General features: G+C 41.0%; 2 protein-coding genes and 3 non-coding genes across 5 annotated transcripts; all 5 read left to right on the plus strand.

The window, feature by feature from the left end:
* Window positions 1-236: 236 nt before the first annotated feature.
* Window positions 237-308, plus strand: trnah-gug (transfer RNA histidin (anticodon GUG)). Its single transcript has one exon. It is a non-coding gene; the product is annotated as a tRNA-His (tRNA).
* Window positions 309-993: 685 nt separating this feature from the next.
* On the plus strand, window positions 994-1,065 carry trnah-gug (transfer RNA histidin (anticodon GUG)). Its single transcript has one exon. It is a non-coding gene; the product is annotated as a tRNA-His (tRNA).
* A 372-nt stretch (window positions 1,066-1,437) lies between these two features.
* clptm1l (CLPTM1 like) lies at window positions 1,438-8,992 on the plus strand. The gene is made up of 18 exons (XM_076755095.1): window positions 1,438-1,709; window positions 2,730-2,955; window positions 3,114-3,208; window positions 3,398-3,587; window positions 3,812-4,035; window positions 4,212-4,290; window positions 4,657-4,774; window positions 5,072-5,166; window positions 5,392-5,476; window positions 6,115-6,218; window positions 6,418-6,483; window positions 6,925-6,975; window positions 7,129-7,211; window positions 7,310-7,344; window positions 7,495-7,550; window positions 7,961-8,005; window positions 8,115-8,230; window positions 8,322-8,992. Exons 2-18 carry the CDS (start codon window positions 2,791-2,793, stop codon window positions 8,404-8,406), a joined length of 1,692 nt encoding a protein of 563 aa, XP_076611210.1. The 5' UTR covers window positions 1,438-1,709; window positions 2,730-2,790; the 3' UTR covers window positions 8,407-8,992.
* Window positions 8,993-10,866: 1,874 nt separating this feature from the next.
* Window positions 10,867-13,096, plus strand: rplp1 (ribosomal protein lateral stalk subunit P1). Its single transcript, XM_076754752.1, has 4 exons — window positions 10,867-11,070; window positions 11,823-11,897; window positions 12,607-12,718; window positions 12,969-13,096. Exons 1-4 carry the CDS (start codon window positions 10,999-11,001, stop codon window positions 13,049-13,051), a joined length of 342 nt encoding a protein of 113 aa, XP_076610867.1. The 5' UTR covers window positions 10,867-10,998; the 3' UTR covers window positions 13,052-13,096.
* An 875-nt stretch (window positions 13,097-13,971) lies between these two features.
* trnav-cac (transfer RNA valine (anticodon CAC)) lies at window positions 13,972-14,044 on the plus strand. Its single transcript has one exon. It is a non-coding gene; the product is annotated as a tRNA-Val (tRNA).
* Window positions 14,045-14,882: the final 838 nt, after the last annotated feature.

Raw genomic sequence — 14,882 nt, forward strand, 5'->3', positions numbered from 1 at the left:
CATTTTTAATTTTAGTGAGGCTTTCTTTGTTAAGTTTTTTTTTTTTTTCTTCTTTTTATGTTTAATCACTTGTTTTTTTTTTACTGAAAACTGTACCCAGTATCTGTTTTCAGAGTGACAGAGTAAAACTAATTATAGAACAATGTTAACAAAAGAAGTCACTTTTTATTATATGTTTGATAAATTCTGTCTGGTTGGTTTACCTTCAAGCTGTTGGACGTCAGTCTTCATGGCCAGCCGTGATCGTATAGAGGTTAGTACTCTGCGTTGTGGCCGCAGCAACCCCGGTTCGAATCCGGGTCACGGCAGCTTGTTTTGACACGGAAAGACGACAAGATGTATAAAGGTTGTTCTTTCCTCACCACCGGCTTCGTCTTTCTGTCAGAGAAGGACGACATGAGAAGAGTGACAGTTTCAAGATTACTGCAGCCTTCAGTGGTCCTGGTTTCATAAAAAAAAAAAGGTATGCAGCCCCTTATCCTATGAAGAAAGAACAGAAATGTTTTCTATTATTTCAATACGGGAACAGAGCAAAGGCAAAAAAAAAAAAAAATCTAAATAAATAAATACAGGTGACAAGAGTTTCAGTATCGCGAGAGATATTTACATGTGCAAATAATACGAATAATACGTCAAACGTGAAAATATTAAGATAATAATATAAACATAAAAAACTGCAAACAATAAGAAGTAGGATAAACTCGATAATAATCATAACAAAAGACAAGGGTACAAAAAAAAAAATAAGCGCCATAAAATAAGATATAAGTCAGACGACCATAAGTCAGACGACCATGGGGGGAAAGTCCAGTGGTCTGGTAGATTTGTATGTGTCACTTATTCATGACCAATGCAACAGAGTGAATTAATAACAAATTAAGGATACTTGGTAAAAACCGTTGAGCGTGTGTAGAAAGAATTTTGACGTTAGAATAAAAAATTAGCTGTGGTAACTGTGGAGGTGGAGGTGTTCTCTCACCGGGTGAATGGCCAGCCGTGATCGTATAGTGGTTAGTACTCTGCGTTGTGGCCGCAGCAACCCCGGTTCGAATCCGGGTCACGGCAGTCTCTTTTAACGGGGACAGTAACTGTATGAAACCGATATTTCCATCCAACATAGTGTCATTACTTACTCTAACGTGCTGCGTCTTAATCTAATAATTGGATCCTGATATCAAAAACGCAACCGCCAACGGTGTTGATTACAGTTATTGCCCCAGCAATTAAACAGTATATATCACTGTACCAAACCTATTATTATAACTTCAAACATGAAATTTACCTTTGCTGAAAAGTCTTAACCTCCCAAGGAAATATTTACTAAATGTTTATACATAATAATAGCTTTAATTTGGGCAAAATAACTGCTGTGTTCAAATAAAGTGTGATCACGTCTTCAGCGTCTCGCTGACGTGAGATCTCGCGTTACCATCCCCCAAATCCCGTCAAAGAAACCAAGCAGGAAGTGAATGGCGGAAACGTAAATCCACCTCACGCTTTCATTTTGAACATTTTGTGGGCAGACCTGTTTTTTCCTGAATGGAGAGTAGACAGCTGATGCCTTCAGCAAACATCGGTGGACGGTTTTGAAGAAACGATGTTGTCGCGTCTCTCTACCTGACGGGTTCGCTGAAGTGAAAGGACGGATAGGCGGCCAATGATCCATCTGAGAGAGTCCTGTCACTGACAGCCTGCCAGATTAAACACCGGTAGGTTTAACGTTAACGTCTGGATTGTAGTTTGAATACACGCCACGACGCATGACAGAAGATTACGTTAAAACCTTCAAATCTGGCAACACTGACGCGTCGTTGAGTTAAATGAGTCGAAAATTTCAAGAAACATAAGAAAACAAATCCTTGATTGATCGTCATTAGATAAACCATAGAGAATCAACCATATGGACAACTTGACAGCAGCTGTGTCTGAGTTTAAGGAAGTTAGAGGGCTTCAGACTGCCTCCATCCTACCCACAATCAGTAAAAAGGTGGTAAATCAAAACCTCCAGCAAATAACCGACGGATATTTCCTGCAACCTCAGGCAAATAAATACTACCTGTGGTTTGACAAGTCTGACAACTCCACCAGTAACTGGTCACAGCAAGTCAGCTGCAGAAATCTATGTGCATGTAGTTTTTCTGTCAATGTCAAACATACTCTTATCACCGACCATTTAATGTTATATGTAGATGTGAGGTCCAGATTCCATTCATCTCTCACTGCAGCTGTGTCCTGTAGTATAACAGTCACAAACTGGATCAGCGAGCTCTTGCAAAAGTCTCGAAGCAGCTTTGTCCTACACTGACTGAAAGGCTTGACAAAGAGAAACACTGCATGGCTGAAGGTATGTGGTCGCCCCTTTCCACTCGAATCAACAGTTTGGGGAAGAGCCTTTCCTGTCTCAACTTGACAGTTCAAGTTTTTTGCTCGGGGTGGAAGAACAAATCCTCACAGCCAGGCTCCAAAATCTTCTGAAGAGCCTTCCCAGAGGAGTGAGCTCTGTCGTGGTAGCATTTTGATGTCCATGATTTTGGAATGAGATCTTCAGCAGTCCCATATAGGTGTATTGTCCAGGTACCTGCATACTTTTGACCATTTAGCTGTAAGAAGTGAGTGAAGAAGACATGCTCCTGCCAGCTGACCACCGCTCTGCAGCATTCTTTCATATCACACAGTCCCCGTACCTCCTCCAGCGCACTACCCCTCTCTCTGTGACTCCTCATTCGCAGACGTATGGCCCTGCTCCTCAGCTAGCCAAGGGAGACGACGTGACGCCGCAACGCTAGCATCATGTTCCTGAAAACATCGTTCACCACCCTGGTCGTGGGGGTGTTTGTGGTGTACGTGCTCCACACCTGCTGGGTGATGTATGGGATAGTGTACACTAAACCCTGCGATCACCCCAAAGGTGTCAACTGTATCACACCTTTCCTGGCAGGGAACCCAAAGCTACAGGTCAGTCATGTGCAGGCTGGTGATCCTGTTAAGTTTTGATTCAAGAATGTTTTCTGTTCAACTGTCTGTATGTGTGGTTTCATTTAGTTTGGAGGGTAGTGCAGTAGTATTATGTATAAATGTAATATTATCTGTAATATCTGTGTGTGTGTATCCAGTTGAGTATCTACACTGCACTGCGGCCCAATGCAGAGGGAGGATACACCCTCATCCACAAAGAGGACAAATTTGATGTCAACAACAAGTTTGAGAGGTTGGTTTGAATAGAAAGAGTCAATATAAACCTGGGGAATATATTTTTCCTTTTTTTTTGTTTTAAACCTTTGCAGGTTGATTTTTTTTAAAGTTTTTATGACCCTGATCATGCATGCCTAAGCAGACATAACTCTGATTTACAATATATCCTTCTTTTCATCATCATCCCTCTTTCTTTTTCCTCCAGGACAGTAAATGTCTCGCTCCCTAAGAAGACCCGCAACAATGGAACATTATATGCACTAATATTTGTCCATCAGGCTGGCGTCACCCCGTGGCAGGACCCACGACAGGTCCACCTGGTGGTTCAGCTCACCACCTACATGGTCCCTAAACTGCCTGAAATCTCTTTGATATCCGGAGAGGATCAAACACAGGTAGGGGATGTTTTCTGAATAAACGTGAATAAATAGTTTATATTATAAGTTATTTTTAGGTGTAGCAGGTGTTTTATTTGTAACTTCTGTCAGTCATTCAGCTGAACCCAGATTTCTGTCATTCCCAATAAGCTTCACTGCAGATCAACATAGATCCAGAAGAGTTTAGTTACCAGTGAGGTGATGGATTGGAGAGTGAAATTTCCTTCTGTGTCATCACACAGGCTCAGAAAGAAAAAGCCCAGCAGAAGAAACGGCGTGATGGTAACGCTGGAGCTGGAGCTGGAGCTGGAGGTGGAGCTGGAGCTGGAGCTGGAGCTGGCCCCACGTCCACGTCAGATCACCCAGCTTCCCACTGGCGCTCCCGCCTGACCCTGAACGTCGTCAGCGACCACTTCCTGTTCGACAAGGAATACCTGCCCAGTGATGTCCACAGATACCTCAGAGTGTAAGATAGTGGAGACAGAAACACACATACAGCAAAACACAGTGCATACTGGAATATGTAGGCAAGATTTTCTGAACATACTGAGCAGCACAGACTGAATGTCCACGAAATGATCGGTGTGGCTTTTAAACAGGATCCAGAGGCATCACGGGGTGTTTTGTTTTTCTGTGTTTCAGATTCCAAAATGGTAACAAAATGGTTTATCTACCTCTGCTGTTTGTTGATGAGCTCAGCAACCGGGTCAAGGACCTTGTGGTAAGCTTCTACATAGAAATAAATATTACACAACACACTGTAACTCACCGTCTGGCAGATTTTCAGATGCCTTTTTCTGTTATTACTGAACTTGTTCAGGGGAAAACAGGCACTTATCTGACAACAAGGTCCTTGTTGAAAATGTTTTCACTGAGCCCTGCCTTAGATAAATATGAAAATATCAGCATCAGAGATGCAGTGAAATGCAAACAAAAAGCAAAAAGTATCTATGACAAAAGTTTACAGATGTTTGGAGGCCGTTACACAACTGTGGGAGATAAGATTACGTTGATCTAGAATATGAGAACAGAGCAGCAGTACATTAGAAGGTGAGCATGTAAATAATGTGTGTGTGTGTATTTGTAGGAGATCAACAGTACCTCCTTGGAGCTCCCTCTGACCATCTCCTACGACTCTATCTCTTTGGGGAGGCTACGATTCTGGATCCACATGCAAGACGCTGTTTATTCTCTGCAGCAGTTTGGTATGTTTATCTCTCTCTCACACACAAACACACACAGATTTCCATCACTTCAGAGGACATTACATACTACTTGTGTAACCTTACCCCAAGTCTTCACCCTAAAATGTAATGATTTACATTATGGATTTACATTTTGTCCCCAAAAGGAGTCCAAGTCCTCACAATATGTGTGTGTAAACAGATTTATGCCCCTACAGCATGAATAATACATGTCCACACACACACACACAGAGTGTCTCCAAGCCTCGCACTCTAATCATTTATATTTCTCCGTCTGTCTCCCTGTATGTGCTGCAGGATTCACAGAGAAGGATGCTGATGAGATTAAAGGAATCTTTGTGGACACCAACCTGTACTTCCTGGCTCTGACCTTCTTTGTGGCTGCCTTCCATGTGAGTCTTAATACAGAGGACGACGGCACATTAGTCTAGAATAGAATTAAACAGAACAGTACATTTGTATTCTCATTTTGATGACTTGACATAATAGCATGTGAAAACATATCTGGTCAGATATATTGGATCAGCATGGCATGCCAAATGAGAAAGAAACACTAAAGTTGTATCCGCATGAAAAGAAGCGTTGGAAATGTAAGTCTGTTTCACTTGCTTTTTCAGCTCCTCTTTGACTTCCTGGCGTTCAAGAACGACATCAGCTTCTGGAAGCAGAAGAAAAGCATGGTGGGAATGTCCAGTAAAGCAGGTAAAAACACAACGTTGGGCAGGAAACAGATGCGAACCAGATGACAAATTTGGAAAGGCCTGGATGTTCAGCTGCACACCACGCATTGGCTGTGACTGATTCTGTAGAGCGTGCACAGTACAGCATGCAACTGTCACTTCTGTAGAAAAATGTGTAATACAAGTGATTGTACAAGAAAGCAGGCATCAGTGGCATGTCGTAGCATAATCTAACTCATTGAGCCTGGACTGCTGGGTGGCCAGATGTTGTGTTGTGCTTCCTTCTGCTCAGCACTAGAGTAAGCGATGCTCTTGCACGCTTGCTCTCCGGTAATGGCAAGAATTAGCCATCTGCAAAATGCTGTTGAGCAATATTTCGCCCTCAGCACTGTGAGCAAGAGGCTTATGCTTCATGATTCTGAGTAGTTTTCCGATTTTTTGGCTCAACCTTTTTTCCTGCACTGTGAGAGAACTTGGCTTAGAGTAGAAAATACAGTAACAGCGGTATGGACAGAGTATGATGGAGGATAACCTCGCAAATGCTTCGAAATAGTTGTAAATCAATCATCGGCTGGATTAAAGGATTAAATCTTGACCAGCAGTAACCGAGGCGAAGCCATCCCAGCGTAACTTGTCATGTTTGTGTGTTTTGTTTTCCAGTGCTGTGGCGATGTTTCAGCACCATAGTGATTTTCCTCTATTTGTTTGATGAGCAGACCAGCCTGCTTGTGCTCATACCTGCTGGCATCGGCTCTATCATTGAAGTAAGTACACACAGACTGGAAGCACACACTTAAAACACACACAACTGCATACATTCAGAACTAATTGGAAACGTGTGCGTGGATTCAGCAGCTTCATCCACAATAGAAGTATATGTGATATCGCTCATTTCCATTCAGAATTAACTGATTAATGCATGATATTCAGTGTTTTGGGAATATTTTTTTTTTGTAACTGCAGGTATGGAAAGTGAAGAAGGCCTTTAAGATTCAGGTTTTCTGGAAAGGAGGCAAACCAACATTCCTGGTATGTGTGTGTGAGTTGATGTTTTTTCTGTTATGTCATTTATTTTTACAGCTCAGTATAAATCAAACCCTGCCTATCAACCGCAGGCTGCTCTACACTGCGTTAGTGCATTGATATGAGGACCATCAGTACCATTTCCTCTGAACTACATTCATTCTGCCTGCCTGCTGCTGTAACAGAGCTTCTATTAGATTTGTGTGAAAGCACAGAGCAGGTACTGGAGTCACAGCCACATGATAAACGATTACATGGAAATGTTTTTATGCAGAAGTCGAGGTTGGATAATGCACCTACAACACGATTGGTCATAAATGTAAATGCTACAAAGAACAGTTCTAATGAAAACACAGTGTTTGTAATTGTCTCTTTGGCCACAGCTTTTTCCAGCGTTTCATATCCACTCACGTCGCTCACCTGTGTTTTCTCTTTTCTGTGCAACAGTTCGGGAAATTAGACGAATCAGAGAGGAGAACAGAAGAGTACGACACACTGGTAAGACCCCATAGACGAGACAATACAGTACAATAAACCATACATCCCACACACTGCATGAGTGACACATCAATTCGTGGACATGGTTAATCGCCATTAAAGCATTTCATTGGAGATTACACTAAATGTTATGTGTGCTGTGTTTCTCTGTAGGCCATGAAGTATCTCTCATACCTCCTTTACCCACTGTGTATCGGAGGGGCTGTGTACGCTCTAATATTCCTACGATATAAGAGGTAAGGGTAACATGATTACTAGTCATCTGGTGCTGATGTCATCGATCTCGCCAGATGTTCCATGTTCATCTGTGATTGTCTCTCTGGCCCTCTTTTAGTTGGTACTCGTGGTTGATCAACAGTTTGGTTAACGGTAAGCTTTTTTTTTTTTTTTTAACAGCTTTTACCAAATGAATTCATCAGTTCATTAATAATAATATCAGAATTACATAGTTGAGTATCTCCTTGTACCACTGATTATTTGAAAAGAAAAGGCTTCACAACATGCTCTTGACCATTCCAGGTGTGTATGCCTTTGGCTTCCTCTTCATGCTTCCTCAGCTGTTTGTCAACTATAAGGTCAGTTCACGTGTGTGTGAGTGAGGTTTTACTTTTCCAGTGACGATGGATAAAATACATTTATTATATCAACACTTGTGCCACAAAACACACAACCAAAGTTAACATGAACAGCTGGTAAAACAATCTACACTGATTACTGTGTGTATAAAAGAATTCTGTAAGCTTTATTTTTCATAATTGCATTTATAGTAACAATTTCAATGTGATGATAAAGGCTGTGAGGGTCTGGAAATTTCTTGTTTAGATACCTTGAAAGTGCTTGAATTTTACTCTGTGTCACCTGTAGGCACCTGAAATTGTTCAGATATTGCTTCAGACCATTAGGATATAGAATTTGCACCACAGAAATGCTTTTTTTGGTTTTGTCTTTTGAACATCCCACTGACTGATTACTCTTAATTCAACAGCTGAAATCTGTGGCCCATCTGCCCTGGAAAGCCTTTATGTACAAGGTGAGAAACAATACTTCCAAATATTAAATGAAGTGAAATAAAGTTAAATTCACTGCCATTGAATGTCTGTATTGTTATTAACTGATTTACACTGATGGATTGTCACTAGGCATTCAATACCTTCATCGACGACGTGTTTGCCTTCATCATCACCATGCCAACATCCCACAGACTGGCCTGTTTCCGAGACGATGTGGTGTTTCTCATTTACCTCTACCAGAGATGGTACGCACACAAACACCAACACGGCAAAGATTTCTGAGTCCAGCAAAACATCCCAGACAGCTAACTAACCTAAAACTCTGTCTTTCCCCAGGCTCTACCCAGTGGACAAAACGAGAGTAAATGAATATGGAGTTTCTTATGATGAAAAACCCAAAGGAAAGACTCACAAGGACTAGAGAGGAACGACGGGTTATTGGCTTCCATGATCTGATATCTGCAGGGTTTGTCTTTGGTCCACTGGTATCCACTGATTTCATTTGGTATCAGCTGGTTTAAGGGTCCAGAAACCTGGGAAACCATTTTTCAATTTCTAGTCAGTAAATGGACCAGGTGCACCGACATCCTCATAGTTTTGGACTTTTTCACCCCATCCAGTCGTGCAAAGTGTTGAAAGCTGAGCATCTGCTTAACTATCTTTTGCCGTCTGGAGGGACATTTTTTGTTTTACAGTGTGCGACAGGACAGGGAGTTCACTGACAAAAAATCTCTGACCCATTTTGAACTGACACAAGAGCCCTGAAAAAAATGTGTTGGTGTGAAGAGCAGGCGCCTGGCTTACAGCACGCCTGCCACAGATCAGACACTGCTCAGCTTCGGTATGAAAGAGTCCACTTTTGACTATAGTTATTCTTTCACAGTAGATAATAGTGGCCAGTCCGAGCCCTCCCAGCCATAAATTCTGCTCTTCCTTTTTTTCAAACATCATGTCTCTCTCTCTCACACACACACACACACATACACACACACACACACACACACACACACATACCTGTTGCCTCTTGAGAACCACTGTAAATATGTTATTTTCAGAATTTTAATTACAGTGTCAAAAAGGGATTGTTATCATTTTGATGTTTACGAATTCTAATTCACTGAAAGAGTGTGTTTTTGTTTTTTTTTCCATATAATGATTCCATAAGCGCCAAGCCTGACTGGAGCTTTCTGAAAAAAGGGACTGTCCCAGTGATTGTCATAGCTCGGATGTTGAAGTGAATGGTATTTACAAGCTGGAAACTGGTAATTACGGTAACTCTGATATACAGTAACATGAAAGCCACATTAGGCAAATGTGGGCAGTACAGAGACATGTGGGCCAGTGAACTGTTACCTCAGATGAATGCAGAATGTGAGTGCTTTTCTAGAAATTATGCTAATGATGCTAAAATATTGCTCACTGAAAATACTGTTAACAATCCGCTTAATAGAAAGCATTAATGTGTAGACCTCTCAGATTTTTTATCCTAAATTCTCATGTGGACAGAGATAACATATGTTAACCCCAGGACAACTTCCAGAATGACAAACCCTGTTTTACAGTGCGAACATATACAGTATATGCTAACCAAACGTGTCAGAAGTTTCAACATCTTTAAGATTTTCACTAATGTATCTTCCACCTATGCACAGATAATGGCTGTCATAGAAGCAGAATAGAAGACTTGGATTTGTTGCCACAGAGATCAGGATCAATTGCCAGGACATTTTAGAATCTTCAGTTTGAAAGTTCTAGAATCTGTTGAGTGAAATCTGTCCGAGTCTTCTTCTCTGTCCACTTGTTAAATGATACTTTTATTACACTGTAACAGAGGAGGGTGCCACTGAAAGCCATATTGTCTTTTCCAGCCGGTCTAGTTTAGTAGTTTTACCTGCTCGAGTATTTTTTTACATATCAGGGCCAAGAAAATATGGTAGTGCCAAATATAAGAATATATGTTTAAACTGGTTGTGAGCTTTGTATGTTCACCATAAATGGTCCATCTGATGTTTTTAAGTAGACACTGACATTGTGGGGGAAACAGTAAATGGTAAGACTTGAGGAAAGTATTACTACATCTGGACTTCAGTCACTTTTTTCCCATAGTTCTTTATTTTTTGTTTTATTTTTTGAAATAGAAAGACTACTTGGAATCAACCTACTTCAGCTTCAGTTGCCAGGTTATATTATGTCTGTGTACAAAGATCGAGCGCAGGTTTGCTGTTCCTGTGTAAATGCAGCCAGGAGAGATGGCCAGAAATTTGCCTTGAAATGGTTTTACTTATTGTAATGTTTATGTGTTTCTGATTGAGATTAAATAAAATCGACTGACTGAACAAACTATTTGCATTGAATTTAAAACTGTACATATTCTTCTGAGGTTTGGTTCAAAGTAATACTAGCTGCAGGAACTACACAAAACATGCATATAGAGCAGTGTAAAATTTCAAAAACATCTGGTACCTCCATCCAGAGGTTTTGATAAAGAGCACCATATGTACATATTCACATCTTTGGTACATAATACTGACTAGCATCCAACTTAAGATGCATCTATTCAGATTAATTGAAACTTAGATAGAGAGAAAAGATACAATTAATATATAAAGATGAAATAATGTAATAACTTTATACATGAATGTACACAGTAACAACTATATCAAAATAAAAAAATCGGCTCAATAAAAAGAGGATTTTGTTTTCTGTAACTGTATTCAATTAAGCAGAAAGATTTATGCATGTACAAAGGGAATATGAGCTTTTCAGCGCAAAGCGCATATTTTAATGTGGAGTACGTCTGTCGTCACTTTGTGTGCGTCTTGACGTCACAGTAACGCATCCCACGCACAGTATAAATATCAAGATCCCGCCCTCTGTCTTTCCTTTTCCGGTGTAGGAAGTTAACGTGCCTAAGGTGTTTGGTTCTTCATCCGAAGCTAAGGCCCTCAATCCGGCGACTAGCACCCTCAAATTTAGGCATCCAACGCAATAAATATAAAATACAACATCTACAATGGCCTCCGTGTCCGAGCTCGCCTGCATTTACTCCGCTCTGATCCTCCACGACGATGAAGTCACCGTCACCGTAAGTGTGCCGGGTTACAACCGGCAACTGAGCTGATACTTAGACTTGCGGTTATATTGTGCTAGCAGTGAAAACAAAAAATGATAAACCTGAGAGAATAACGACTCTACTGACAAACAGCGATAGTAATGTGCCTGCCAAAATAGGTTACGGTGTTAAAGTGTCCAATCAGTCTCATCTTTCGGCCAAAAATGGCGGCATGCGTTTTGCTAGTTATCGTAAGGCCGCGTTTATGGACCAGCACAGCTCTTGTCTGCGTTGTGACTGTGATGGGTTATATGTTTATCATGTGGTTGAAGTTGTTGTCACTCGCCACATGTCTTAAACACAGAGAGCTGAAAGTGCAGACAAGTCACTCTTTGACAGGTGCTAGCCAATGCTATGCTAATTTATCTCCTCAGCAATACACCATGTTTTTCTTGTCAGAAGGTTAACAGCGGAAAGTGGAGTAGTTATCTACTATTTATAACCACACTAGTGAATATCTGCCTTCTTTAATTCATCATGAAGCTCTCATTAGTTGTTTAACGTTATCCTTGATACACGTGGATGCTGGATTCTCATAAATAGGATGTGCAAACCGCAGCATAACATAATCATATGAGATGATACAATGAGCATAGTTGGGTAGCAATGAACACTTTTTCTGCTCCTAACTTGTGATAGTTTTATTTTGTGTGCTGATAAGTTGCATCAAGCCTGTACTAGTTACTTACGGATGCTGTAGTAATCACTGTTTTGTGTGTCTGTAGGAGGACAAGCTGAATGCTCTGATCAAGGCTGCTGGAGTCGTCGTGGAGCCCTTCTGGCCAAGTCTGTTTGCCAAGGTGAGAGAACACACACATGCACAACACTTTGTCAACACATCGTACATGAGCTGCTGTTGTGCCATGATGATGTGGAGAGATTTTTGTCAACATTTGATGAAGGGTTGGTGTATGTTCAGGGTTTAAACCAGTAGCATGGCATACTTTTTATTGCTTCTCCTAAAATCTGGAGTATACGCTCTTATCCTGGACTGTTTGGTCATCTTGGGCTCTGTGGCTTTCTTTTGCAATCACATGCAACCAGATATCTGTTAGTTATGTCTGAGAGAATTAATCCGTTTTAGCCTCAGTTGTAGAAATACAGGAGTTAAAGTATAAATGAAAGTATTCCTAATCCAATATTGATCGTATATATTGCGCAGTAAAGTGAAGTTGAAAGTTTAGAGAGGCTGTTTCTGGCATAGCATGTTGTGAAGTGAGCACTCACGAATCGCTGTTTGTGTTGCTGAAGGTTTATGACGATGAAAATGACAAACACTAGTAGGTAAAACATTAATGGGTTTGTGTAAAGGATTTGACAGTGATAGGATTTCAAATTTGTACTGCTCAGCTTCAATTATCAACACAAATTCAAATTCCATTCAAACTTGCACTGCATAACAACATTAGTGTTACACCCAATTGTGTCGGTTTGTGCATCACTCCACAGTGTAAGCCCTGGACATGTGAATGAAGTGGCTCTTGACCTGTGAATGTTGTCATTTTGTAGGCTCTTACCAGCGTTGACATCGGCAGCCTGATCTGCAACGTTGGAGCCGGAGGTGGAGCTCCAGCTGGAGCCCCCGCTGCTGGAGCCGCCGCTGGTGCTGGTGACGCCCCAGGTAACTACACAAATAGGCTTAATCATTAAATGCTACAGATACTTCAGTGTTCGTGTCACAGCACTAAAAGGATATATGTAATGTAATGATGTGAATAATATTAGTCTCATTATCTAATAATGCCTCTAAAAGACTGGACTCAATTGAGCTTGATTCTTGTTATAGTCCCAGAGTTCAACTGTAGAGGCTAGTTTGTGCAGCCTGCATCTTAGACTTTGTTAACCATAACCTTTCTCGTTTACCCCTACAGCCAAGGAGGAGGAGAAGAAAGAGGAGAAGAAGGAAGAGTCTGAGGAGTCCGATGATGACATGGGCTTCGGTCTCTTTGATTAAAACAGTTGTTTTTGTAAGAAAACACAATAAAACTACAAAAATGAACGCTGCTTTCTCTGACTCTTTGTTCTCCCACATGATGTAGACTCTGGCACCGACACAAATATCCCCTGTCACTACTAAGACATTTAGCCGTTTCCAGTAACAGACTGGACTTTACAGCATTCTGTGACAATGTCCCTAAACTTTAGTGGACATCAGCTGAGTGCAATATTTTGTGTGTAGCAGCAAATAACAGTCAAGCGTAAGTGGTGGACAGTAATAGTTTTTGTGTTTTGTCATGATTTCTTTTGTGAGTCTGTTTGAAGAATGATTCATGCCAGTAACTGATATATTCCACCTCTATAAGGCACAGTGTGTATAGCAAAGTGGACAAGTTGTAAAATTAGTAGAGTTTTTGACAAAATGTATCCAGTAGAGTAAATGCTGTCAGCAACATAAAACAAGAATATGGTCTTTGGATAATCAAGACAATGAAGGATTTTGTTCTACATAATTGAGTGGGCTTTCTCAGGACAATTTCAGGTAAGGATTTTTTATATTTTATGCAACGAATGATAAAACTCGCCCTTTAAAGTCTTGCAAAGTGCAAACACTGTCGGTCTACAATAAAACATGCTGCTTAATATAAAATTGTTAAAAATTCCTCCCACAGTCCAAAAACATGCTCATTAGGTTAACTGGTGAATAGGTGTGACTGTGAGCGTGAATGGTTGTCTGTCTCTATATGTTGCCCTGCAATCGACTGGCGACCCGTTCAGGGTGTACCCCGCCTCTCGCCCGTTGACAGCTGGGATAGGCTCCAGCCTCCCCGCAACCCTGAAAGGGATAGTCGGTATAGAAGATGAAGGAATGAATGTTTCCGAGTGGGAAGAACATTGTATTGTACAATAATATCTCAGTCCACTAATTGGTCATCAGTTTCCGTAGTGTAGTGGTTATCACGTTCGCCTCACACGCGAAAGGTCCCCGGTTCGAAACCGGGCGGAAACACACTTATGCACTTTTGACCGCTTCTAACGCGTTTACGCTTAACCGTAAGTGTGTACGTACGTGTAACAAAAGGTTAGAATCCATATGAGTTTTATCAGACTACAATTCTGAAGTTGAACTTTGAAGCTCATCTGTCCAGTTAAGGCCTACCATGAAGTGTTCAGTCTTGTTTTCGTCTGTATTAATAAATATTATTAGGATCCGCGGCACTTTGGGTAAAACATCGGAGGGGCTGAAGTTTCCTCCCATTTAAAAAAACTCCAGGGGTGGAGCACATAGCACACACAAGATTTCATGTTTTCCAACATACGGAATTACCAAATACCCGACAAGTTTTCATATCAACCAAGTCCTGACCCATTCAAACCACCCTCCCGTTAGCTAACTTACCTCACTTTAGCCAAACGCTAAGCTACCAAATAGCTAACAGTTCAACAGCTAACAAAAAAATATTTAGTTATTGGACTTTTGAGTGTTTAGGCCACTACAGTAATATACCTGCTTTTGGACAGACGTTTTCCTTCTTGTACTTGTTGACCCTGCCCGCCAACAATTTTAAATTGTTGTTTCACCTCTTTCTTGCCTGCTCTCCCTGCTCACTACATCTAACGGTACCACAGGTGGGAGAACAGCAAGCGGCGAGTCTGGGTTGGGCGCAACCAAGTTTTCTGCAGGGGAGGGTTGATCAGATTAAAACGTTTTTTTTATGTGTTGTTGTTTTTCAGATGTAATTTATTATTTATTTATTAATTTTGTATTAAAATAAAGAGATTATTGGGGCGGTTGTTTGGCTGGTTTTCAACGCCCCCTCCCCCGCGAAAATTATGCCTATGATCCC

The sequence above is a fragment of the Chaetodon auriga genome, chromosome 17 (genome assembly GCF_051107435.1).
Source record: "Chaetodon auriga isolate fChaAug3 chromosome 17, fChaAug3.hap1, whole genome shotgun sequence".
NCBI lineage: Eukaryota > Metazoa > Chordata > Actinopteri > Chaetodontiformes > Chaetodontidae > Chaetodon > Chaetodon auriga.

Bases quoted from the DNA above. Each gene is read 5' to 3' on its own strand.
- clptm1l (XM_076755095.1), top strand. From the start codon at position 2,791: ATGTTCCTGAAAACATCGTTCACCACCCTGGTCGTGGGGGTGTTTGTG. The intron at 3,209-3,397 runs GTTGGTTTGAAT...TTTTTCCTCCAG, and splicing joins GTCAACAACAAGTTTGAGAG to GACAGTAAATGTCTCGCTCC. The intron at 7,551-7,960 runs GTCAGTTCACGT...TTAATTCAACAG, and splicing joins AGCTGTTTGTCAACTATAAG to CTGAAATCTGTGGCCCATCT.
- rplp1 (XM_076754752.1), top strand. From the start codon at position 10,999: ATGGCCTCCGTGTCCGAGCTCGCCTGCATTTACTCCGCTCTGATCCTC. The intron at 11,071-11,822 runs GTAAGTGTGCCG...GTGTGTCTGTAG, and splicing joins ACGATGAAGTCACCGTCACC to GAGGACAAGCTGAATGCTCT. The intron at 12,719-12,968 runs GTAACTACACAA...TTACCCCTACAG, and splicing joins TGGTGCTGGTGACGCCCCAG to CCAAGGAGGAGGAGAAGAAA.